Raw genomic sequence first — 27740 nt, 5'->3', positions numbered from 1 at the left:
AAAAATCGATTTAATAAAAATATTAACAAAATGACTAATATGGTCCGGTTAAATTTTGTAAGGGATTAAATCGAGTCCTTTTTTTGTGAGAGACTAATTTAGGTTGTCTGATTTTTGTGAGGGACTAAAATGGGTCTTCACTCAAATAATAGTTGATAATTTTAAACATGAGAAAAATATTGACCACCCATCCAAATGCAACAAAATATGACACTAAACTCCAATTAATATTATAGAGAGTTTACCACCTAGTATTATTTCATGTCGGCCCATTTAATGCAAAAATCACGTCGGCACAATTCCACTACTAAAAGAAAAAAATCACGTCGACACAATTAAACAGTGCTTGGACCAAACACGTCTCAATCCCACTTGTTTGCTACCTTTTACTTCCACTGATAACAGAATATAAACCATTCACATGTTTCATTAGAAAACTGTATCAGAAACACAAACTCTGTCATCAAACACAAACTCGAAGAATTTAAGAAACATGGAAGCAATGCTCATTATGAGAAACACAGTACTCTGCCACTTCACAAAGCCACTCCTCCCTAGCGTCCCTTCACTCTCCCTTCAAAAATCCTCAAGGGTCTTCTTATCTTCAGCTTCCAACCATGCACATATAACTTTCAAATATGCAACAAAGACAAGACGCGGAGTAGTCGTCAGAGCCGCCGAGTCCATCAGCGAAGGCATAGAAGACGTCAAAAGAATCGCACTTGACGCGAACAAGAAGACAAAGGAAGCCGCGGGTTCGATATTTGATCAAGCGAAAGAAGGATCAGAGAAGGCTGTAGAGGCAGCAAAGGAAGCAGCCGGTTCGGTTGTGGATAAGGCCACGGAAGGTACAAACCAGGCTGTAGAGGCGGTAGAGAGTGCTGGAGAGAAGGCGAGAGATTATGCTTATGATGCGAAGGACAAAGCCGCTGAAGGAATTGGTTCTGTGGTTGATAAGACAAAAGAAGGATTTGAGAGCGCGACGGAGGCTCTGAAGAATGAAGGGGAGAAGGCCAAGGAGGCAGGAGAAGGAGCGTGGGAGGCGACCAAGGATGAGTCACAGAAGATCAAGGAGGCTGTGGCTGGGAAGGATGGAGCTTGAAGATGAATAAAATTTGTATTCTTTTCAACCATTGGATTTTAATCTAACGGATACCAAATTTTCTAGTATGTGAATGTGTTATTCTTTGACTCTGGCAGATTCGTTTTCCTCCTTGGATTGATGAATAAGGGATATTAATTTAAAAACTGATGAACTAATTAATCAATATATATCTTTCCAACTAAGTAATGAACTTCAAGGAAAAACAAAAACCTGTTGTGGATCTCCTAGACTCCTAGTATTTGGACATGGTAATGCTCTCAATCATAATCAAAAAATCCTTTGTGAGTTAGTGCAGATGATGAGCTAAAAAACAAACCACTACCAAGATTGTTTTTGAGATACTTGTAACCGAGCTAAAATATTCATCCGATGGTGCAGCCAAAAATTGACTAAGCTTACTTACCGCATATGAAATTTCATGTCTAGAGTGAGTTAAGTATAAAAATCTTCCAATTAATCTTCTGAAAATTGTAGGTTTTAGAAATTAACTAACAAACTTTATATGAAGTTGCAAGTGTGGCTGCATAGATGTGTTGTGTGGTTTTATACCATTATTTGCAACAAATACCTTTTTTACCACATTTGACATACAAATTTAGTCACGGAAGATGGTTCATGGTATCGAAGGATGTGGTAATAAGTAACTTACTTATCACCACGGGTTATTGGTCGTGGTAATAAATTGGAAAGCATGCTACATATTATCATAGTTGAAATAAACAACTAAATTAAAAAGTGGAAACGTCATTAGTTCAACAACATCATTTTTTATGTTTATTAAATTGAATAACGAGCTACACCATGGTTGCAAGAAGCAATCGTTTGAAAATATTTTACTTTTTAAATTTATATATTTTTATTTAATATAATTCTCATTTTTTTACTTATTTTTTTCGGAATAAAAAACAATCTAGAAACAACAAAACAATACATTTGTGGATTAAAAATAAATTAACAACTATTATGAACCAAAAACATGTGTTAAATCAAAATTAAACACTACAAGAAACAAGCTCCCTAGCTGCATAATATAGTGACGTGATTATCACGTGTTAGAATAATGACTGTTGCGACGTGATAATCACGTCACTACATATTATATTAATAAAGTATTACAAGTTACATATTAAATGGGTGTGTCAGCATATTTAATTTTAAAAAAAAAATAGTGGCATTATCATCACGTCGCTACTTGAAAAAATAAAATAAAATAAAAATGGGCGGTGGATTTCAAATGGGGGGAGTTTAAAAATTTTGAAATTCAAACTAGAGACATGATATTCACGTCGCTAATAAAGTAGCCTGACTCAGTCAGACATTGTGCAGTCTGTTGTTGACCGTTGGCTGACTAGCGACGTGTATTCCACGTGTGAAACTAGCGACGTGAAATACACGCCTCTGATTGGCAGACATTTGCAGCGTTTTGCAGAGCAGGTGACCGTTGGCAAACTAGCGACGTGATTTGCATTTGGCAAATTAGCGACGTTGCAAGCATGTCGCTACATTTATTATATGTTTCCCAGACCAGCTTCGTTCCTCACCATTATCTCTCATAACTCTTCTTCATTCTCTCAAACTCACCATCTCTCAAACCCATTTTCATTTCTCTTCTTCATTTTTCTTCTTCATTTCTCTTCAACTCTTCTTCCCCAATCTCTTCCCCAATTTAATTTCAATTGCAAGGTATATTTCAAAACCATTTTAATTTCTTATTTCATTTTATAAAATATGTTATGCTCTAATTTTGTTCTTAACAAAAATCTGTTTTTTGTAGGTATTATTTGTGTTTGAAGGAGCTTCCAAGGGAACATTAGAAGAAATAATAGAGGAAGATAGAGGTATTTTTAGCATTTATATTTTATTTAATGTGTTATTAGGTATAGTTTTTGTATTTGTAGGTATAATTTATTCTGTTATACACTTTAATGTTTTATTAAATCTAGTATATATTTTATTGAAATCTGTTATATATAATTTTTAGATATTATATTAAATCTGTTATATCTATTATGTATAATTTTTATAATAAAATCTGTTATATCTATTAAATCTGTTATATATAATTTTATTGAAAAAAAATTATTAGTTTTAATAAGATAATATACATGCATGTTATATCTATTATATATATATTTTATTGAAAAAAAGAATATTAGTTTTAATAAAAACAGATTATATATAGATATTTATATTATTAGAAACATATTATAAATGTTATTAAAAATAAGTTTAAAAAAGTATATGTAAAAAACAGAATGTAAATATGTATAAAAAGTGAAATGTTTTTAAATGTTATAAATGTTATACTAGATTTTAAACATATTATAAATGTTATTAAAAATAAGTTTAAAAAATTATATATAAAAAACAGAATATAAAAAATTATATATAAAAAACAGAATATAGATATATATTATTAAAAACAGATTTTTAAAAAATTATAAATAAAAAACAGAATATTATATGTATAAAAAGTATTTATATTAAAAAAGTGAAATGTAAAAGGTATTATTTGTGTTTAAATAAAAAATAGAATATTTTATTTGTTACTTTTTTTTTGTTAAAAAGTATTTATATTTAAAAAGTGAAATGTTTTTTTAAATAAAAGGTATTTATATTTAAATAAAAAATAGAATATTTATTTGTTACTTTTTTTTTGTTAAAAAGTATTTATATTTAAAAAGTGAAATGTTTTTTATAATAATTTTTTATAGTTTTTTATAGTAAATAATAAATTTGATTGATAATTATTAAAAATATATAAAAATAAATATGTATTAAAAAATTTGATTGATAAACAGATATGTTTTTTATAATAATTTTTTATGTTGAAATATTTTTAAAATTGTGTTATATATAATTTTACTTTAAAAATTGTCTATATGTATTAAAAAATTGATGTAGAAAACACCATTGTATAGAAAAAAACAATGTGATGTAGTATTTTTTTTAATATAACTTCTTTTAAAATGATATTGTTTTAAAATTTGTTTAGTTACATGATGTGATGTAGTAGGTTGAATGATTTAATATAGTTAAATTATAATTATAGTTACTAAAAAGATAATGATTGAATATGTGCAGTATGGAATATTATTTGTACTATCGTAGTTGGATGTACGATAGATTGTATCCAGGAAGAAGTGGACTTAAACCCAATTTTATAGAAGGAGTTAATGGGTTTATAAAGTGGGCGTTTGCTCAGGAATGTTGTCGAAGCGAAGGGGGAGTTAGGTGCCCTTGTCTTAAATGTGACTGTAGATGTATAATTAGTGACCCAGAGGAAGTAGAACGTCATTTGTATAGAAGAGGTTTCATTGAAAATTATTGGGTTTGGACGTCTAATGGTGAACAACTGCCGATGAATGTGCCAGAGACTAGCAATACGCATGCTTCAAGCAGTCGTCCGACTATGGAATACGAGGAAAATTTTAATCTGATTGGTGACATGGTTGAGGATGCTTTCGGTGTGAACGTGACCTATGATCAACCTGAAGATTTTGATGGGGAAGAGTTGCCGAATGAGGAAGCACAAAGATTTTATCAGTTGTTGAATGAGATGAATATACCGTTGTTTGAGGGGTCGTCAGATTCAAAGTTATCAATGTGTGTGAGATTATTGGCTGCCAAGGCAAATTGGAATGTCCCTGATAAGTGTTTGGAATTCTTCATAAAAATGATGTTGGACTCAACTGCAACGAAAGACAACTTGCCTAAAACTTTTTATGAAGCAAAGAAGTTAGTGTCGAGGTTGGGTTTAAGTGCAAGAAAAATTGATTGTTGCACTAATGGTTGCATGTTGTTTTATGACAATGAGTTTGGTACTAATGATGGATTGTTGGAGGAATGTAAGTTCTGTGAAAGTCCAAGATATCAAGTCCAAAGTAAAGCCATTAACCGTCAACAAACACGTGTAGCAGTGAGGTCCATGTTTTATCTCCCGATTATACCAAGGTTAAAAAGAATGTTTGCTTCAATGCATAGTGCAAGTCATATGACGTGGCATCATACAAACAAAACAATTCCAGGCACTATGCGACATCCATCTGATGGCGAGGCATGGAAGCACTTTGATCGGATGCATCCTGATTTTGCCGCAGAACCTAGAAATGTCAGGCTGGGATTATGCTCTGATGGATTTACTCCGTATGTCCAAGGGTCGGGAACTGCATATTCTTGTTGGCCAGTTATTGTAACCCCTTACAACCTCCCTCCCGAGATGTGCATGACAAAACCATACATGTTTCTGACATGTATCATTCCAGGCCCGTCGAGTCCAAAAGCTGGAATTGATGTCTACTTACAACCTTTAATTGATGATTTGAAAAGGTTGTGGATTGGAGAATGCACTTATGATATATCCCGTAAACAAAATTTTACTTTGCGAGCTGCCTTAATGTGGACAATTAATGACTTTCCAGCATATGGCATGTTGTCTGGTTGGGGTACGCATGGAAAAATGGGTTGTCCGCATTGCATGGAACACACTAAGGCTTTTACGTTGGATAAAGGGAAAAAGAGCTCGTGGTTTGACTGTCACCGCCGATTTCTACCAAGAAATCATACCTATAGAAAAAACAAGACGGATTTCAAAAAAGACGAAGTGGTAAGAGATCATCCTCCACCTCGATTGTCACCAGGTGCTGTATGGGAACAAGTTTGTGATTTTCCAAAATTCACAGATATTGGTAAAGCATTTAGAATTCCAGGATACGGGGTCGACCACAATTGGACAAAAAGAAGTATATTTTGGGACCTCCCATATTGGAAAGATAACTTGTTGCGCCATAATCTTGATGTTATGCATATTGAGAAGAATTTTTTTGATAATGTATTTAACACAGTGATGAATGTTAAAGACAAAACAAAAGATAATGAGAAGGCTAGACAAGACATGGAAAAGTGGTGTAATCGAAAAGAGTTGGAGTTGAAGCGTCAACCGAATGGAAATTTTTTAAAACCCAAGGCTTGTTACACTCTGACTTCACAAGAAGCTAAAGCGGTTTGTCAATGGTTAAAGGAATTGAGGATGCCTGATGGGTATTCTTCAAGTTTAGCAAGGTGTGCCGATGCTAACACTGGGAAGTTGCATGGTATGAAAAGTCATGATTGCCACATTTTTATGGAACAATTGCTACCAATTGCGTTTGGCTCTCTACCCAAACATGTGATTAACCCACTAACAGAAATTAGTCATTTCTTTAGAGATATTTGTGCTTCAACTTTAAGAGTGGACGACATCATTAAGTTGGACCAAAATATTCCAGTCATTCTCTGTAAGTTGGAACAAATATTTCCGCCTGGTTTTTTTGACTCCATGGAACATCTACCTGTGCATCTTGCATATGAAGCTTATCTTGGAGGACCTGTTCATTATAGGTGGATGTATCCCTTTGAAAGGTTTATGGGTGATTCTAAGCGGTCAGTGAAAAATAAAGCTAGGGTTGAAGGGTCAATATGTGCACATTACTTGCATCGGGAGACAACACATTTTTGCAGTCATTATTTCAACAACTTGGTGTTAACTCCAAGAATCATAAGGAATCCGGTAAATGTTAATGAGAGAAGTCAATTCACATTATCAGTCTTCGGGCTTCCAGGCCGTCCATCTGGAAAGAAGGTTGTTCATTGGTTGACCCAACAAGAAATGCAATCTGCACATGTTCATGTCTTGATCAACTGCGTTGAAGTTAAACCATATCTTAAGTAAGTATACCCAACTATTTTATTTTATTTATAGTGTGAAAATAACATTGAAACTTATAGTGTTTTTTTTTAGGGAATTCAACAACTTCTATTTGCAAAGTACCGGTGTACAATCAACATCCAGTGTCATTCATGATCAATTTCTAATATGGTTCAAACATAGATTGTCAGGCATTGTTACACCGACTCCAGAAATACTCCATTTGAGAAGTTTATCTGAAGGCCCTAATCGAAGCGCAAATGAATGGCACACGTATTTCGTGAACGGATATAAATTTCACACTGAGACTTGGACTGAAGGGAAAAAAACAAAAAACAGTGGTGTATTTGTAAAAGGAGTTACTGATGGGGGTGAAGATGACTTCTATGGCTTTGTTAAACATATCTACGAGTTGGAATACAATTACTTGGACTCCGAAAATAAAGTTGTCTTATTTTATTGTGAATGGTATGATCCAACTAGAGGCACAAAAATAGACAAGACATATGGTACTGTTGAGATTCAAATGGGCCGAAGGTACAAACAGTATGACCCTTTCATAATGTCACATGTTGTTAGGCAAGTTTATTATGTTCCTTATCCTTCATTTGTGCCACGTAAACGAGGCTGTTGTGTTGTAATTAAAACAAAACCATTGGCCCATATTGAAAGTGGCGATCTAGTGGAAGATCTTCCTTTCCAAGTTGATGAAGTTGGACCAATTAATGAGGTGATTGCAGTTGAACAAATTACAAGTTTGTCTGATACAACAGTTGAGGGGTATGAAGTTGAGGCGTCTATATTGTTGGTTGAAGATAATATCGACGGAGAGCATGATGAGAATGTCACATCAGATGACGAGAATGATATGGATGAAGAGCATGATGATAATGATAATGATATGGATGAAGAGCATGATGATAATGATAATGATAATGATAATGATGTATATTAATGAGAACATGTGTTTGTAATTATACTAATGAACCATCCATTGAATGTTTTAATGAAGATATATATATTAATGAAAATGTGTGGTTTGAATATTTATATATTTGATTAATTGTGTATTCTATATAAATAGGTAAAATGCGACCCCAATCTGAGAAGACTAAAGGTAAACGTCCGAGGGTAGTGGTATGCGGGGCACTTCAGACGCCAGTATCTTCCCGCCCACAGACTCAGCCAGACCGCATGTCTTTGGCCAGCACTCAGCCTCTTATGCCATTACTCTCCTCTCCATCTTTTATTAGCCCACCTAGTTATTCATTTCAGCATACTGGGGGACCTAGCTATCCATTCCAGCAGACTGGGGGACCTAGCTTTCCATTCCAGCAGACTGGGAGACCTAGCTTTCCATTCCAGCAGACTGGGGGAGCTAGCTTTCCATTCCAGCAGACTGGGGGACCTAGTTATTCGTACCAGCAGAGTGCTGGACCTAGCTTTCCACCACAGGTCCCCCCAGGTTTCCAGCAGACAGGGGGATCTCGCACCACACATCCGACACAGGTGCCCCCATCCTTCCAGCAGACAGGGGGATCACGTACCTCACCTATACCTCCAGGCGGGGATGATCATGTGGAGGTAGATCAGGATGATATTGAGCAGGATGAGGATGATGTTTTGTTGGATGGCGATAATCTTCAGGGGGACGATAATCCGGATGAGATTCAAATCGTCGATGGCAGATATTATATTACGCCTGTTGGACATAAGTAAGTATCTTATTTAAAATTTTTTAATTAATATAAATTTTTTATTAATATAAATATATATTTAACGCATGCTAATTCAAATTATTGTTGTTTAGTTTTACTCCGAGTCGGACAGCTGCAAAGTGTGTGAGCTATGTGATTCAGCAAATGTATAAAGATGCTTGGACGAGATTTGGAGAAGTTCCAAATAAGGATGATTGGTTTCAAAAATTTAAGGTATAATTAATTTGTTTTTGAATTATTATTTATTTAAAAAAAATATTATAATTTTCTAACTGTTTATCTTAATGTCAACAGGAAAAGTGCACATGGGATGTTTTGAGCGAGAAGGCTGTTAAGAAAGTCTTTTTTACTAGGGCATCAAAAAGACTTTCTGACACCTTACGACGTGTTAGAAAGCGTTGGGAACGTGATAGTAGTTATCCCGCTTGGGTGGGCAAAGACACTCTTGATAAACTTCTGGTCTATTGGGATTCACCTCAATTTAAAGCTAAATCTGAAAGTGGCAAAAAAATGAGGGCATCTGAAAAAGGTGGGCACGTTAATGCTGGTGGAAGTATAAGCACCTACGAACATATGCGACGCATGGTAATTACTACCACTTATATATTGAAGTTATGTTTTGATTAATTATTTATTATATATGTATTTAAATAAAGTTCATTTTATTATTTAGGAAAAGAGGTTGGGGAGAAAACCACTCATGGTTGAGTTAGTTAAGGAGACTCGGACGAAAAAGTCGGGAGAGTATGTTGATGAGCGTACACGGCAAGCTTTGGTAAGTTATTCAATTTACATTATGAATATTTTTTTTTTATTTTAATGACAACTTTGTGACGTGATTTTCATGTGGCAACTAAGAAGTTGCAGCATGATTTACATGTGGCAACTGAGGTTGTGGCATGAGAATCACGTGACAACTGATTTTTATTTTATTTAAGTTAATTTAATTTAAGTTTTATATTTAATATTTTTATTGTATGTGTAGGAGGATTATCAAGAAAGGCTTGTACAATTTTTGGTCACTAATCCGAAATTTACTCCTAGCGAAGGACAACCGCTTCATCCAGATGTTGATTTTTATATTTGGAATGAAGTCATTGGCGGAAAAGGTCGTAATGGATGTTTTTTTGGTGGTGGAAGTATGGCGGGATGCTTGAGAAGTGGTGATAGAAATTTATTTGAAAGAGTAAGAGATGGGGAAGGAACGTCACGCCCAGCACAATTGTCCCCACAAATGATGGAAATAATAAGACAATTGGCGATAAGTGAGGCGAGACGCGAGTCAGAGCAACGTGAGATGGCGTTAAAAGCCCAATTAGAGGAGCAACAACGGCAAATAGAGGCAATGACGAAGAGGCAAGCGGAGATGGAGGGGCAACAAAGCCTAATAGAGAGAATGGCCAAGAGGCAAGCGGAGATGGAGGAGCAAATGCGGCTATTTATGCAATTCCAGGGAAGCGGTAATCAAATGTTTGGTGGAAACGTTGGAGTTGGTGGTGCCTCGACAAATCAACAAGATAATGATGAAGATTTAAACCTTGATGATTTTCCCGATCCAGGAGATACTTAATTATTATGTAATATTAATTATATTTTAGTTTTAGTTTTAATTTTAATTTTAATTTTAATGTATGAAACATATTAAATTTTAATTGATGTATGATGAATTTTAATTTATATTTTGTTTATTACTTATATTTTAAATTTTATTATATTATTCAATAAATATATTTTATTAATATTAATATTCAAATTATTTATTAATTATATTTTATATTTTACTATATTAATTATAATTCATTATTAATAATAAAAACCTTTTTTAATAATAATAATTAAAATTTTTTTATTAAAAAGAATTATGCTTTGTGGCTTGATAAACATGTCACTATATTTGTGACATGCTTACCACGTCGCTAGATGCATATTAAAAAAAAAAAGTTTGTTTTGTAGTGGCATGTTTCCCACGTCACTAATCAGTGTCATGAAAAACACGCCACAAACTTTCTCCGTTTCTTGTGCCATCCCTGCAAACCTACAGCATGTCTGCTGTGCCAGAATTATGAGTTGGATTGTGTGTAGGATATAGCGACGTGAATTACATGTCACTGAATAGTGACGTGAATGCCATGACACTACAAGTTTACCACCTCTCCCCCTGCGACGTTTTCTTTCACGTCGCAAATTATGTGTGGTGACGTGATGTTCCTTTTTGTGGCGTGGGAATCACGTCGCTGGAGAGAACATTTTTTGTAGTGAAATGATATACATTTTACACATCATTACATCAAATAAGAAACCAATCAACATACAAAAATATTGTGTACTACATACATTATTCCGAAGGGGTCAAGATCCACCACGTGACTAAATGTCTCTTGGTGTCTTATCTCTAAACACATAATTTCAAATAATAATACCTGTTAATATATAACACTTACAAATTATAACATATAAATTATTAAAAAACAATAAAAAAAAATATTTATTTATTAATTTTTCTATACGACTATTTTAGGATCTTAACAAGAAAACATATACATCAGCTATATCAACTTCTTTATATGAAGTAGACACATTTGTTGTGTAAGGAGTATCAAGGATATCAAAATTTAAATAATGATTTTCATCACTTTTGTTTGGTTCGCAACCATTTGGTGTCTTTGGATTATGAGAAATGATATTATCTTCGAGGAGGAGGTGTTTTGTTTCGACGTCATTTGCTCTAATATAGTTTTTCTTTCATGGCGTTGGTTGTGTGTTGGATATTCTAAGTTTAGACCAAGTTATTACGAATGGTTTAAACTTCCATTATCCGATTCTTTTTATTTTTAGAGTGGAATCTTTTGTAAGGGTTGCACCCCTAGTGCGAGCTTTATCAATCCAATTGCCTATTAAAAAAAAAAACTATGAGGAATATGTTTTTCTAGAAGAACAATTAACCATCTTTTATCATAAGGGCCACTGACGTATAACAAATGTGATTATAGAACTATATCTTGGACCATTTAAACATTCAGTACCTCTACCTTCATATCTTTCATCATGACGAGACTTTAAAATTTTGATAAACTCTGATTTTAACAAATAGTTTGAACATAACTCAAACACTTCTGTGTTGTACCTTTAAACGATCAAAGTTTCCAGTTTATAATTTGACGGGATACATATTTCTGATTAGTTGAAAATATAAAAATATTTTTACATCGTTAATATATATATATATATATATATATATATATATATATATATATATATATATATATATATATATATATTATATATATATATATATATATATATATATATATATATATATATATATATATATATATATATATATTAAAAGAGAGTGTATTTAAAATCAAAGGGAGTGTGCTGTACCGAATAAAGTATATGAGATTTTGTCACCTAGTTTAATTCATGTCGACCCATTTAACACCAAAACTCAAGTCGGCAAGTTTCAACCAAAAGAAAAATCACGTCGACATAGCTAAGAGATTTCCTATTCCCAAACAAATAGGCAAAACTAACTCCACGTGTCAACCACGCCTGCTCGCCACGTCTACCTCCACGGATAACAAAGACAAAAGATCCAACCTATAAACCAGTCACATGTTTCACTTCATTCCCAAAACAAAACACACACAACAACAACAACAACACAGTCGAAGAAACAGAGAAAAATGGAAGCAATGCTCATCACCAGAAGCACAGTAGTTTGCCACTTCTCAAAGCCACTCCCTAACACCCCTTCACTCTCCCTTCATAAACCCTCAAGGGTCATCTTATCTTCACCTTCCAACCATTCCCATGCAAGTTACAGAATTGCACCAAAGACAAGACGCGGTGTAGTCGTCGTCAGAGCCGCGGAATCCATCAGTGAGGGCATAGAAGACCTCAAGAAAGTCGCACTTGATGTAAACGAGAAGGCCAAGGAAGCCGCAGGTTCGATAGCTGATAAAGCGAAAGAGGACACAGACAACGCTTTAGCTGCTGGAGAGAGTGCTGGAGAGAAGGCAAAAGAGTTTGCTTCTGATGTGCAGGACAAGACCGCGGAAGCTCTAGGCTCTGTGGCTGATAAGACAGATGAAGGAGTTGAGGCAGCCTCGAAGAAGGCGGAGGAGGCGACGAAGGCGTTGAAGAAGGAAGGAGAGAAGGCGGAGAAGGCTGCAGATGGAGCGTGGGAGGATGCCAAGGGTGAGTCACAGAAGGTTAAGGATGCTGTGGTTGGGAAGGAATGAGGTTGAGATTTTAGGATGATGAATTAGTTGATGTCTTGGCTATAATTATTCAATACAATACTATGATCTTGTACTGTTTCTTAACTTTCAACATGCTGCAGGAATGTTTGTAAACATGTGCTGCTGCATAATTTCCTCAAGAAATTAATTTGTTTGATACTATTTTGGTAATAAAGAGCTATTTTAATTTGGTATATAAACTCATGAAATTCATGAACACAATGGAAAATCATGTACTTGTTGAATTGGTGACATGAGATATTTTCAGTGGGAGGTGAATTGTATTAAAGAGAATATCTTAATAGAAGAATTCAAACAAAGGATAACAAAAATAAAGTGTTGCTTAATTATTTTTAAAGAAAATTACATTAAAAATAGGACAATGAATACCAACTCTTAATTATAATTGAATAAGATAAGATTGTTTAGGTTGAATCCAGAATTAGACCACTTTTTTTAAGACGTTTTGCAAGACTTTAAAAATGGGTAAATGATAGTAGGTCCTTACTAATCAGAACTAAGTCCAAGTGAATTCAAAATTTTGTTCCTGAATAATATGATTTATTTTTAATTGTTATGTTTATTTGATATTCCTTCGAGTGGGCTGGACCCATTAGTCCAATCCTATAGGATTCTGCTTGTATTTAAAGAACTTTTGGTTTAATAAAAGAGTAGACAATTATTCAGAGTTTTTATCATTTTTTCTTAGGGGTGTGCATGGATCAAGAAATTGAACCATATATATAGTTTGGTTTGGATTTTAAAACCGTTTTCATAAAACCGGTTTATTTTTTTAAAATCGGTTTACATGTGGATTGGTTCGGTTTTAAACCGGTTTCTCACAAAAAACCAATTTTTAAAAAAACTAGTTTTAAAACGGTTTCTCTCAAAACCAATTCACTACTTAAAATCAATTTTATTCTCTTTGACTTAATACCAACTTTTTAAACCGATTTCTCATAAATTATTTTATTCATTTTGAATAAATACCAAAATTTTAAAATTAATTCAATACTTATTTTAATTAACTTAACTTAAAGAAAGAAGCTACATTTTTCTCTATTCACCATGACTTAAAATAAAACTTTTCCACTATTTAATCGTAAAGTTTATTAATTATAGGAACTAATTATGCCTTCTGTTGCAAGAGGTGGAGATAATGTTGTAACGTTGCATGGTGTTGATGGAAGCCATGTATTAGTATTGATGTCAGTTTTTTTCAATATTAGAAAAGCATGTAGTATTACAAGAGAAATCTAAGATAGAATGAGAAGCCAAAAGATTGAATCAATCATGGTTCTTACAGAATCATCTCAACAAAGAATCCAATTCAATCTTGCTTTAACTTTCATCATATATATATATATATATATATATATATATATATATATATATATATATATATATATATATATATATATATATATGGGGACGACTCAAGTGAGAACACTTGGTTATTATGAGAAATGAGAACAATGAATCACGACCATTAAATTTTGATTTTGTTGATTTTAATGGACTGGATTGGTTTCTCTTTCTATGTTTTAATTAAATTAAATATTAAGGATCATAGAAAGAGAAACCAATCATGTCCATTAAAATCAACAAAATCAAAATTTAATGGCCGTGATTCATTGTTCTCATTTCTCATAATAACCAAGTGTTCTCACTTGAGTCGTCCCCTATATATATATATATATATATATATATATATATATATATATATATATATATATATATATATATATATATATATATATATATATATATATATGGTGAACCATAAAAGAGACAAAGCATGTAAATTTAATCCATAATAAAATTTGGATACCCAATAACTAAACCACATTATTAATGTGGGTACCGGTTTATATTTGGATAACGAAATGGATACCCGGTTTTATATTTTAACATTTGGATTGGGTTTTAAAAAGTGGAACAATTTGGATACCAATTTGGTTATAAATAACCGGTTTTTTTGCACACCCCTATTTTTTCTTAGTTTTGTGTTTTTCGAATGGCTAGATCTAGGGAGTAGCTGCTGAACCCTTTTATCAATCGATGCTTTCATTTTTTTTGAATTCATGCTCCCCAAACCTCAACCTTTCTTCTAGAGAAATTATAGATGAAGTGTGCAATCTGCCCACATACATCTTGATAATGCTATCAATCAAACCCAACAACAAATAGATGAGAGATTTGATAAAACAAATGCCATTATTGTTACTCTCAAGAGTGCAATAATTTTTAGAACTCATGTTTGGTTATTGAGAATAATCAGTCTTAAAACCTCAGTTTTGTTCTAGAACTTAGCTTGAAAAAGTTTGTCGAGTTATTGAGATCATCTTGAAAAATCTCTAATCAGTTCGTTAACTCGACCCATAGAAAAGCTTTCATTTGATTTGAGGATATTACATTGTAAAGTATCTAGATATGCTTGTATCAAAGGTCCATAGGCATAAATTGTAAAAAGCTCAAGTTTATAGTCATATCTCAAGAAGATCTCTTGAAGACAGGAGTAGGCCAACATTCGACTAAATTAGACAATTCTCCGGTGCAGTCTCTCTATACCCTTATCTCTTACTTTTTGCTATTTACTTTACTATTTTTACTTTTCGTTGCTCTTTTTATCCTGATCTTAAAAATACTAACACAATTTGCTCTTCAAGTAATAAAATCTTAAATTTAATCTTAAATTTTGAATATCACAATTCACCCCCTCTCTCTTGTGCTTTTATTCACTTGTCCAACATAATTTACATCTTCCTAACTCATAAGTATAAGGTAACTCATATGTCGTTCTAACTCATTGTTGTCTCTATTTTTTTGTTTTCTATTTGTAATCCGTAATCAAAACAATGGGGAACATATTCAATAACTTGACTGAATTTGGGTGGACCAAAAAAATATCTCTCATAATATTTGATTCATCCTTTCCTCACTCCAGTACACATAATTTGTATCCTATATAAGCTTAAATAGATATTGAGTATTTGTTTTAGGTAATTTCACCTCTTTTTGATGCACACTCTTCTGTTTATACATTTGCGTGATTTGATTAACATTCTCATGATCTCTCTCTTGCAATGACAAAAGTATGTGTCTGGGTCGAACATCACACTTTGTTAAATCCACAACATGCTTCCGCTGATCTGCATTTAGAAGACTACAAATGTTTGAATTTCCAATCTATAAGATAAATCTCAATTTTGAAGTCCATATTGTATATCAACTTTTTATCATGAACCATCTTTAAATGGTGTTTACCTAATTTTAAATAGACAGCCACATTTTTAGTAGTACTTTGTGTTTTACTTCTCCTTCATTGTACTTGTCACCTCTATCACAATCCATTATTAATTTGACGTGTGTTTATCTTTATCATCTCTCGGTATCTCATGGTATAATGATAATAGTCGCTCTATGTTTGATTTTAACATCTCTAATCGATATTACTACATATTCTTATGTATCAAATTTATATATGTACATGTTAAAAATACTTAAGCCGATGTGTAAGCCGGATAAAACCTTTTGAGGACCGAGATGGAGCTTTAGGACCGGTAAAGTCGGGGTATAACGTCGAAGACCCATGCCAGGTGGCAACCCGTTGTGAGCGAGTAAATAGACGGGCCGATCATAGGAAGGTCAGGGGTTATGAATCAATACAAGCTATTGATGGAGTCTGTTATACACGTTACAGCTATTATGAATGACAGATATAAGCGTTACAATTGGTTAATGGGTGGTTACGTTGTAATGGCCATTACTCGTAATCATTCAGTAAAGATCAAAGTCTATACTATAAGTAGGGGCTCCCACCCGAGGGATAAGCAAGCCGTCATCTTAGGTGCACCCATTCCACGATCGTGCCACCTGAATCCCCAAACTATCCAATATCTTCTTTTGGGGCTTGAACCGATGAATAGCATAAAAAGGAGTAGAAACCTCGGAGGTCACCGTCAATGGTGGACCTCCATCCTTCTCCCCAAGATCCCTTTAAACACACTATACAAGTGAGACTTCGCCAAATTCGCTTCTGAAGGTAGTTTAAATATGTTTTATAAAAACATTTGGTGCCCACCGTGAGGCACCGGCAAAACTTTCCTGGGCCACAGAACAACATAACAAATCTAAACCTTCAAGTTAGGTTCACGATGAAAGAACTTTAGCATTGGATGGATGTTCGATTCATTTTTCAGCTTTGATACCGTGAAAGATCCCCACACGGGTAGTCGGTATCAATTTTACAAAGCTTGTCAAGCTTGGTCATGAAATAATGAAGAAGGTTTCTCAAATAATGGAAACTAAAAACTAAAATCCATGGTTCCCTAATGTCCACTGCTGGTGGTCATCGTTGAAGAACCATCATAAATCGGAGGATCATCGTTGAAAATAGAAAATTCGAGATTGACATGACGACACTATTGGGGCAACTAACTGTTAGTCAAATAGGTTTCTTGCTTATATTCTAATAATCTCTCATTGTTGATGTTACTTTAAGATATTGGCCGTGAAAATCGATTCTAATGTCAATCTCAGGGATTACTTTGTAATTTTATAGCAAAAAGTTCCTCATGTAGATGGTCTTTCAACAGATCGATTCTTGTGATGTCTGATTTCCCAAATGAACGTGCTATTGTACTTATCTTAATGGAAGAGGATGAGGTCATAAGTGATCACAACAAGACGGTGATGCGTCGACTGCAGTTTGATGTACCAAAATGGGGTATTGTGTGTTATAGCTTCGAATTGAGAGTGTTAGGAAGCAAAATTGTAACCCTAACAAAAACTAATAAAAGCTGTAAAATAAAAGACAATAAAAACTAACTAAAAAATAAATTTCATTTGATTTCTTTGATTCCCTAAAATGTGTCAAAGACACTACATATATAGTATTCATAATGGATAGTCAAATAAAAGTCCAAACATTAAAAGAGCCCAGTTCAATAACATTTAAAATAAATACTAACTAATATTAAATACTAAATTAACTTAATATCTAATTTATCTAATTAATAATAATTCTCTACTCTAACATTGTCATCATGTTCACTTGAAACTTGTCCTCAAAGTTCTAAAAATATGATTAGAATATAGTTAAATTTAATAGTCTAAATAATGAGTCCATGGAAGGTTATGCCATGTTTTTCATTCTCAAAATTGAAATGAAAAACATAGCACATGAGAGAAAGAAAGTAGTGGAAATGTGGGTGACTGGGTGGCGTTGTAGTGGTGGAACCAATTTGGTAGTGGTGGTGTAATGAGATCACATGGAATTTAAATGGGAAGACCTTAAAAGGTGGGTGTGAATTTTTACTGCCATGTGGCGACAGATAATTGAGAGTTAAAGCCTCACATAGATTGTGTTTTCTTTGAACGGCTAGGATCTTCCAAAAGTAACATAATCTTTTTCTTTTTATTTTAAAGAGAAAAGAGGAAAACATTTCCCCCTTCGTTATTCTCTCCCACTCCTATTTTTTTTCCTTCTTTTATTTCTTTTTCCTTCTTCTTTGTTCTGTTTTCTTCTTTTTCAATTTTTTTAACACCGCAATAAAAATTTAAAATAACAGAAATAAAAAATAAAGATGCCGAAAATAAATTGAAGGTGAATATGAAGATTTTTTTCCAAATCAGATGGTTTTGCTGGAGGCCAATTTAGATCTGGTAGTTTCTCCGATAACTTGTGTTTTGCGGGAGGAAATAACTAGAGAGACATTGTTGGGAAGGAAGTCGAAGAAGTTTCCAAAATGTTACAGGAGGTTTCGTCGGAAGTGTTAACATAGATTCAGATGGAGTTGTTTTTGGAAGCAATGATCGAGATATTGTCATAAAAGTTACCGGAGAGACACCAGAAAAGTTATAGGAGACGACGCTAGAAAGTTTGTCGGAAGCAGTTTTAGTATAACATAAGTTTTTTATGGTTCTTTCTTTTCCACTATATGTTTTTCTGTAGTTCTCTGATCATATTTTTCTTTCAATTTTCCTCTATATGGTTGTAGATCCGACACCAGAGTCATTTTTGAAAACTTCACCCGAGATGTAGTCGAAAGTAGTGCCGGAGAAGATGCCGGAAATTTCGTCGAAGAAGGCGACAGAAATTTTGCTGGAGGAATTATGTGTGAACCAAAATTCTATTTTTATTCTGTCTGTTCCTCTGTAGTTCTCTTGAATGCATATTTTTCTTTCAATTTTTCTTGTGACTTTTTTAGTGAATCAGAAAGATTTTGATTCTGTTTCTCAACTCCTCTCTATATTTGTTTGAGATCTCATGAGTTTCAATCAAATATTTTTTTAGAGTTTCTAATTATTGGTGAAATATTTCTCGCTGTGAATTGAAATTTTAAGGTTGTTGTTGGTATGAAGTGTATGGGTTAGGTGAATGTGGATATGATGTGTATGGGTTAGATGATGTATGTGGTTTGATTGTGACAGTGGAGTAATAAGGAAGAATGGAATGATGATAAAATATTAATGGACCACTAACATATGAAGATATGAAAGAAAATGAATATGTCATGGAAGGATTGAAGTTCTAGGATGAAAGCACCAATTGTTAGGAAGCAAAATTGTAACCCTAACAAAATTGTAAAATAAAAGACAATAAAAACTAACTAAAAATATAAACTTCAATTGATTTCTTTGATTCTCTAAGATGTATCGAAGACACTACATATAAAAGCTTAAATATTAAAAGAGCCCAATTCAATAACACTTAAAATAAAGACTAACCAATATTAAATACTAAATTAGCTTAATATCTAATTTATCTAATTAATAATAATTCTCTACTCTAGCATGATGGAAGTCACCTAACTTTGATTTCTCCGTAGTTGGGTGACGTTTTACTCTTATCTCATTCCGTAAGATTCAATTTCATTATCCCTCAACGTTATTTGTTATAAGGCGTCAAAATAGGAAATTGCGATTAATTTAGAAAACTGGTTATGGGTTGGTAACAGTCAATAGTCAATGATGCAGAGGTCTGTATTATGTTGGAGTAAAACTAGTGTCTTCTTTTGATTATGAATCTATCATTTGTTCTAGCATAAAATCCTTATCTTTTGTATGATCTTTTCAATTGGAATTATGGCTTAGTCTTCTGCGCTTGGATAACTCCATTATTTGAGTAGCCGTCTCCTACTAAGATTATTAGTTTTGCAAGTCTTGAGTTAGCCAGGGAGAATCACGCTGCTACGGGGCTGAGTTGCTACACAGCAACGTCGACAGGTAAATGGAAAAGTAAAATAGTTATTGCAGGTCAATTATATGTTGTGATAGCTCTGATAGATGCATTTTCTTCCCTACTTGGATTACACCTCCTTGCGAGTATAATGGGCCTAATGGAAATGGGAAATAGATCACGATGCCACCATCAAAAGAGGGAGAAAACTCGACGATGGAGATGAGCTCACCGGTTTGCACTACTTTCATCACCTTAGAAATCAAAAGATAAGTGATTTCCGAACATCATCATTATCCCAAAAATAATCTGTTACTTATGTGTCTTACTTGTTCGGTTTTGGTTAAGAATTATTACTACTAGCCATTTAAAAGTGAAAGCTTCAACTTATTTTACATGTTTCTAACTTCCTATCAAAAATTAGAGTATATATATTACTCATACTGGTAACATTGGAAATGAAATACATCATGTTTGTCTTAGGAGCAGTATATGTGAAGGATATGCACATGACAATTCTGATCAGTATATGCAAGTTGTTAGGAAGATTTATACTTTGAACAAGGGAAGTTTAGAGTGAAAGCAGCGGAATTATTCAGGGAAAAGAGCAAGTCGATGTCTTAGGGAGCATCAAATTCTTCACATTGATGTAGCATTACAACTTTAGCATTTGCGACGGACAACCTCTTTGGCTTTTGTATTTGCAACTACCAGCATCTTGGCTTTTTGCTATTGAAGTGTCAACCAGCGGATTTGGCTGTTGGCATTCAGAAACTTTTCTTCTGAAGTCTTGATCTTCATTTATAGTCTTTAGAGAAAGAGACGTTGAGAGGATAGAAGAGTCTTTTCTTAAAAGCCAATGGTTACTTTCCAACGGATATAAGTGTAGATGTTGGATATAGGAACACATTACTTCCTTAGCCTTGTAGCTCGCAGCTTTGACATGATGGCGTGGAAGATAACTTTTGATTAGTACGAACATCTTGATATTTGTGATTTGTTGAGCAGAACGTTGTAATGAATCTTCTAAAGAAAATTTCTTGATCTTATCTTCAAATGATGTACTTCTGATTCTGATGTAGTAAGCTTGGTAGATATCACTTTCTTTTCTTTGTTCTTCTAATGATGTATCTGATGAGTAGTTCATAAAATACTTTTTGGGAAGGCATAAGAACATCATAACTAAATAGGAGCAGAACTTTGTCTTTCAGAATTAATGATAGCGGCCTTTCTGAAGAGTGACGCAAAACTTCTTAGATCAAACTTGTATCTGAAAAGATAACTGATTTGATATTGAGACAACACGAGCAATACAAGCTATTGTGTTTGATTCCTTTCAGAATAGAATAGTGTCTTCAGATAATAGTGCAATAACATATCTGAGGAACACATCTAGATATCTGAACAAGAATCATCAACTAAACTGTATTTCTGATTTGATCCTTTTTAGCAGATCTTTGACTATGTCTTTATAGTAATGAGCAACAACTCTTTTAACGAACATATCTTTGACTTCTGATCTTGAAGTGACAACTTGCATCTCATGAATACTTTGATTCTGATCTAGAGCAACAACTTATTGAAGACTTTGTTTCTTCTGGAGAAACTTGAGACTTTTGAAGCAGCAACATGTTGAGAAGTTTTACGGAGATCCTTTTTCTGAATGACATTCAACATTCCATTGAACTAATGATGTACCTACAAAGATGAAAGAGAGTAGTCTTTTTGATGACAACATTTCTGATGATTCTTTATAAAGAAGTCCTAAATCTTACTAAGCTTTCTGATCTGCACACTCAAGAAAACATTAGAAACAAAACTGTTTACATATAAAATATATGTGTTGTTATCATCAAAACTTAGAGATGAAGAGTAGAAACAAATCTTATTCTAACATCTCCTACTTTTGTAGGTCCAGAACCAACCAAGTTCTGTAACCGGCGAAGATCACAAACTTACTCGGAGTCTCCTACTTCTGCATAGATAACCCGCCTAGTTCCGCTTACTTCAAATAAAGCGAAAACCACAAGAACTTCTCCAAATTCTATACGCCTAGAAACCATCAAGTCTTTACGACAGTTGCAGATCAAGAATCCAATCCATTGGGGATCTTCTAGGATTAGAACTTACCAAGATGTACAATGAACACCAATCTAAAAACTACAGACGCACGAAAGCATTTTTCGACCGTTGGATCAATCGCGTAGCTGATTTATCAAAGTTGACTTAAGAATTTTGAACAATCTTCTTTACCGAACTCTTCGTCCCGATGTGCCTCAAGATCGGAGGGCTTATGTTTATGTTAAAATATTTAAGCCGACGTGTAAGCCGGATAACACCTTTTTAGGACCAAGATGGAGTTGTAAGACCGGTAAAGTCGAGATATAAATTCAGAGACCTAGGCCAGGTGGCGACCCGTTGTAAGCGAGTAAATAGCCGAGTCGATCAGAGGAAGGTCAAGGGTCATGAATCAATACAAGCTATTTATGGAATCATTTACAGACATTATAGCTATTATGAATGACAGTTACAAGCATTACAAGTGATTAATGGGAGGTTACGTTATAATGGTCATTAATCATAATCATTATGTAAGGATCAAAGTTTATACTATAAGTAGGGGCTCCCACCCGATGGATAAGCAAGACTATCAACTTGGTTGCACACATTCCACAATCGTGCCACCTGAATCCCCCAAACTATCTAAAATCACCCTTTAAGGCCTGAACCGATGAATAACATAAAAAGGAGTGGAAACCACGGAGCTCATTGTCAATGGTGTTCCTCCATCGTTCTCCCCAAGATCCCTTTAAACACCTTATATAGATGAGACCTCGATAGATTCGCTTCCGGGAGGTAGTCTAAATATGTTTTATAAAAACACTAAATAATTTAAAATATGTATACACATGATTGATTTTTATCATATAATAGAGAAATTTTCTTATCTCTAAAACATAATAAAAAATTCAAAAAAGAATTAGTATTATTTTTTAAAAAAATTGGATAACTTCATTTTAAGTTTTCTAGTGAACAATTCCCAAAAATGTGAAGTAATCTGATGAATTCTACATGCCGAAACACTTTTAAAAAATAGAAAACTTATGTGGAAGTGAAAACTCTCCAAATATAAAAAAGTTAACAAGGAAAGGCAAAAAAATTAAGAGTGAACAGTTAGATTTATAAAAGGGTAAAATTGATATATATATTTCTATTTTTACTTTTTTGCGGTTAGGCTAAAATCTTTGTGTAGTAAAATTTTGTGCCATTAAATCAAATGGATTGGTAATTATCATATTCATTGATTTGGATTCCTCTTATTCAGAAGCTGGAAGCTAAGTTGGGCAATTGGAAGAACAAATTTCTCAGTTTAGGTGGTAGAACCTTGCTTAAATCTGTTTTATCTAGCATATCCATTTTTCTACTTCCCTTTCATCGTGACCCTAAGAAGGTGTGTCAGGATATCCAAAAGATTCAATCTAGTTTATTATGGGAAGAAAATGGGGGAAAGAGAAAGATACATTGGGTAGGTTGGGAGAGAATTTGTCATTCGGTGGAGAAGGGTGGCTTAGGGGTGAAGAAGGTGAACGACTTCAACACGGTTTTATTGTTAAAGTGGAATTGGAGAATTTTTAAGGGCGAGAAAGCATTGTGGTTGAAAGTGTTGAAAGCTAAGTATGGAAACATTCAATATGTTATAACTTCTGGTACAACAGGCAGATATTCTCTAGCTAATTCGGCTTGGTGGAAGGACATTGTCAAGTTGGAGAATTCGTCCACGGTTTCGGTAATGGTTGGCAATTTATTGTACGCTCTTGGGAATGGTGATATTATTCTATTTTGGGAATCGGTGTGGTTGGGAGACATTAGTTTAAAGGAAGCTTTCTATGATCTTTTTGTCATCAGCTTGAAGAATGTATGAAGGTGGGAGATATGGGAGTGTGGGACGGTGATATGTGGGCGTGGGGTGATCTTAGCATTATGGACCAAATCCTGGATGGTAATATTGACAACATGCAGCAGCAATTATATGACTTGATCGCGATTGTTACGCCGGTTAAAGACCAGTTGGATAGGCCGTTTTGGAGGCTCGATTTGGTTTCGGGTTACATTACAAAAACAGGCTACGATATGGTTGCTAGAAGTGTCTTTTCCAGAGATACAAATGATGGAATGGCGAAAGCTCTTAATGCTATGTTGTCCACCGATGTGCTGTATAGCATTAGAGCTTTCGTATGGAGATGCTTTCTTAATAGAGTACCAACTAAAGATCAGCTCATTCGTCGTGGAATTCCTTTGTCCACTTCTGGCCTCAATCGCGTCTTATGTTCGGAGGTACATGAATCCTTAAACAATCTTCTATTTTTCTTTCCGATTTCAGTATTGGTGTGGAAAAATATGGCTTATTGGATTGGGTTGGTTCTGAATTTTGATCGTTGCGCTTGGAAACATTTTACTTTATGGGGAGATTGCGTTAGGAAGTCTATAATAAGGAGGAGAAATGAGGGAATCATTTGGGCGGCGGTGGTTCGGGGAATTTGGAATTTAAGAAACGACATTATCTTCAACGGATGGAAATGCAACGTGGATGATCTCATTTGAAATGTTGAGTTAATGGCTTGGAAATGTCTTTCATCGAAAAAGTTGTGTTTACCAAGTGTAATTTCTATGATTTTAGTAAAATTCCGTTGTTTTACTTAAAATAAATTACAATTAGTTTGTTATTTTTTTCGATTTTGAGTGTCTGTGCTCTCCTTTTATAAATGGGTTCGAGTATCCCTAATATTCAATTTATAGAATTCCATACTTATAAAAAAACAGTCAATGATGACGCAAGTTTGAATAAAACATCCTACTACTTGTTAACATTTAAAAAAAGGTAAATTGGTTATTTAATAAAAAAAACTTCATATTGATCACATCAGTTAATAAAATATAGAAATAATTACCTAATTAATAATTTAATTAATCTTTATTATTTATCACATCAGTTAATAAAATATAGAAATAATTACCTAATTAATAATTTAATTAATCTTTATTATTTATCACATCAGTTAATAAAATATAGAAATAATTACCTAATTAATAATTTAATATCATAAAGTAAAGATATTTACTCACATAAAAATATTGAAATATAATAATAAATTAAAATAATTAATAAATATTATAACAATAACAAATCAACACTATTTTTACCTAACAAATTTTAATTTTAAAATTCACGTTTAAAACAATACATAAAAAACAATTAACAACCACTTTAAACAACTCTAAATCATTAAAAAATATATTTATGCTTGTCTATTTTATATGTTGTGGAATATGCAAACATCAATTTATTTTTATAAAATCAAGAGATATCAACTCATGTTGGAATAGTCAAACATTACACTAATGAAGTGGTAGATGTACTAGCAGGGGCGGAGCCAAGGCCCAGCTAGCCTGGGCAAGCGCCCGGGCTCAACCCCTATTTTCTATGTACTCCCTCCAATTTAATAGTCAATTTTTAAACAAAATTATGGGCAAAATAGGGGCAAAATCAATAAAAATAGGGTGTGAAAATTAAAACAGATGAATAATTAATGGTATAAAATTTTTGCCCAGGCTGCATAAAAATCCTGGCTCCGCCACTGTGTACTAGGGTACGTAATGTATGACTTAGGAGCAGTTGTAACACCTCTATCGTCATACGTCACTATCCATTCCCTTCGTTGCATTATCAAGTGAGTTGGGGTACGTGCTGACGAAATCATGGCTTACAATAAATGTTATGTGCATCATGCTTCACTTCATTTTTTTGTGGGTCAAAGCATTATGCTTCACTTTTTTGGACTTCAAATTAAATTTGTCGGGTATTCAGCCATTAAGATGATAAAATATGAGAATGTTCATTCGTTTAAATTCAATTTTAAAAGTTATTTCTTTTGGGTCCGCGAACGAGATAAAGTCTCATATTTGATTCAGGAATCAGACAACAAACTTTCATATATACAATATTTCAAGTGATCAAAAGTATGATTCAAATACATTTTCATTCTCACATTACTTTTCTTTATCGACTTTGTTATTAGAGTGTTAACCATGCATGTTAGTCTTCTCTCCATCGCATTAGAAACACAAATCTTCCACAACAAAGCACTACATCATCATTTTACCGATCATTTCTAGTTTTGAACTAAATAGTGGCACTGTTTGTAGAATCGACTTCTGATTCTTTCAAATTTTCATTAACATGTTTGTTTTATTCAAGTTATGATTATTATAACAGGCACGCTAAGATTTAAAAAGGCACTCTCAATCTTGTTTCCCACATCACCTTAGATCTTTCAAACTTCAGATTATCTTTGAGCTTCATTGTCGATTTATTGGCCAACATCTACCTAGCGAGAAAAAGCCTCCGCCAAAGAGGAGTATGCATATTGAGAAGCAATGGAAGCATATGTTGCTATTAGGGTTTTGAGACCAGAAGATGGTGGAGAAATTACTAATGTGACAATTACCACTACTATAGAAAAGTCGTACCACAACGGTTGAAAAAGGGATACCACCACGTCTGACCAACCGTTGTGAGGTAAAGGATGACATGGTCGCGAGACAGTGATTATAAGTCAGGACGCATGCTATATATCACAACACTTATATATATAGGTATTGGGTTTGAAACCCAACAACATCAATTTATTTGGAATATAAATAGCATTTCATGACGAATACAATAGATAACCATTGTAGAAAGTACCCCGAATTTATTATATAATATGTAGATTGCTTGTTTTTTCACACACATCACTAAAGAAATACAACAATTCAAATTGATGAAGAAATATAGAATCTAAAAATAAAATTATTCTTGAAAAACAACATAAACAAACCACTATTTTTTTTAAGTGCATGCATGTCACAACTAATATCTTGCTCTTTAACATTTAGAATATGGTTCAATGGTCTAAGTCCTTCATGGGATTGATTCCTTCGCTTCTAGTTTAATTTGAATAGCATCAATTTATTGGCAAAGTCTACGTCATCATTGTAACTTATCATGATGATTGTGACGATAACTTATCATCATAACTGTCATACCCCAAAATTTTCTCACCTCATTTCATCTTCAAGGGTTCAAGGGTTTACTCAAGTCACACTCTCCTAATCAAGGACCTCCTAAACTAGGGTTTTGCATTCTCCTAAGGAAATTGATGAATCAAGGTCTTCAATTGATTACATATGGCTCATTATGGTTCAAGGTATCTCCATGTCAAAAGTCAAGCTTCAATTCCAAAGTTTGCTCGTTCAATTGCTTAGATAGTCAACGGTCGACTAATTTGACCTAAAAAGTCAACTATGGTCAAAGGATAGTCAAAACTCCTGATTTTTGGTCAACATCAATATTGTGAAGTTTCATTCATCATTTGATCAAGGGTTGATCATGATTCATCAAGGAAAAGCTTCAAAATCAACAAAGTGCAAAGTTGCTAAATTAGGGTTTTCGGTCCAAAAGTCAACTGTACTTTGACCAGCCATAACTTTCACATGGAATATCAGAAATTTCTCACTCAAAGCCTATCTACAATTTAAGAAAGTTTGATGTTCTGGAAAGGACCAAACTGCCCCTTTGCTTAGATAGTGAGCCACGTGGCTGGCTTCTTTGCAATCCTTTACTACCTACTCTTTCTATGCTACAGGTTACGAGTTGCACCAAGTCATTTCTCTACCTTTTTTCAAATTTTCTTTCTTACATTCTTGAACAAACCCTAATCTTTTTCAAATGGGGCTTTCTTGAAAACCCAACTATACTTTTCAT

At 33.7% G+C, this 27740-nt stretch overlaps 1 protein-coding gene and 2 pseudogenes across 1 annotated transcript; all 3 read left to right on the top strand.

The window, feature by feature from the left end:
• Positions 1–457: 457 nt before the first annotated feature.
• LOC131623472 (uncharacterized protein ECU03_1610-like) lies at positions 458–1225 on the top strand (annotated as a pseudogene).
• Positions 1226–5564: 4339 nt separating this feature from the next.
• On the top strand, positions 5565–10079 carry LOC131596337 (uncharacterized). Its single transcript, XM_058868964.1, has 6 exons — positions 5565–5793; positions 7876–8506; positions 8602–8722; positions 8804–9094; positions 9183–9284; positions 9495–10079. The coding sequence occupies exons 1-6, from the start codon at positions 5565–5567 to the stop codon at positions 10077–10079; spliced, it is 1959 nt and encodes a 652-aa protein (XP_058724947.1).
• Positions 10080–12159: 2080 nt separating this feature from the next.
• On the top strand, positions 12160–12953 carry LOC131623462 (late embryogenesis abundant protein ECP63-like; annotated as a pseudogene).
• The last annotated feature ends 14787 nt before the right edge of the window (positions 12954–27740 follow it).

The sequence above is a fragment of the Vicia villosa genome, linkage group LG1 (genome assembly GCF_029867415.1).
Source record: "Vicia villosa cultivar HV-30 ecotype Madison, WI linkage group LG1, Vvil1.0, whole genome shotgun sequence".
In the NCBI taxonomy this organism is placed as follows: Eukaryota; Viridiplantae; Streptophyta; class Magnoliopsida; order Fabales; family Fabaceae; genus Vicia; species Vicia villosa.
This window is presented reverse-complemented; position numbering and strand designations above follow the sequence as displayed.

What these genes read in the sequence shown, in the direction of transcription:
- LOC131596337 (XM_058868964.1), top strand. Translation starts at nt 5,565, where the DNA reads ATGGGTTGTCCGCATTGCATGGAACACACTAAGGCTTTTACGTTGGAT. An exon ending in TCCAAAATTCACAGATATTG is followed by an intron (nt 5,794 to 7,875) that starts GTAAAGCATTTA and finishes CTATATAAATAG; the next exon opens with GTAAAATGCGACCCCAATCT. An exon ending in ATTGGTTTCAAAAATTTAAG is followed by an intron (nt 8,723 to 8,803) that starts GTATAATTAATT and finishes TAATGTCAACAG; the next exon opens with GAAAAGTGCACATGGGATGT.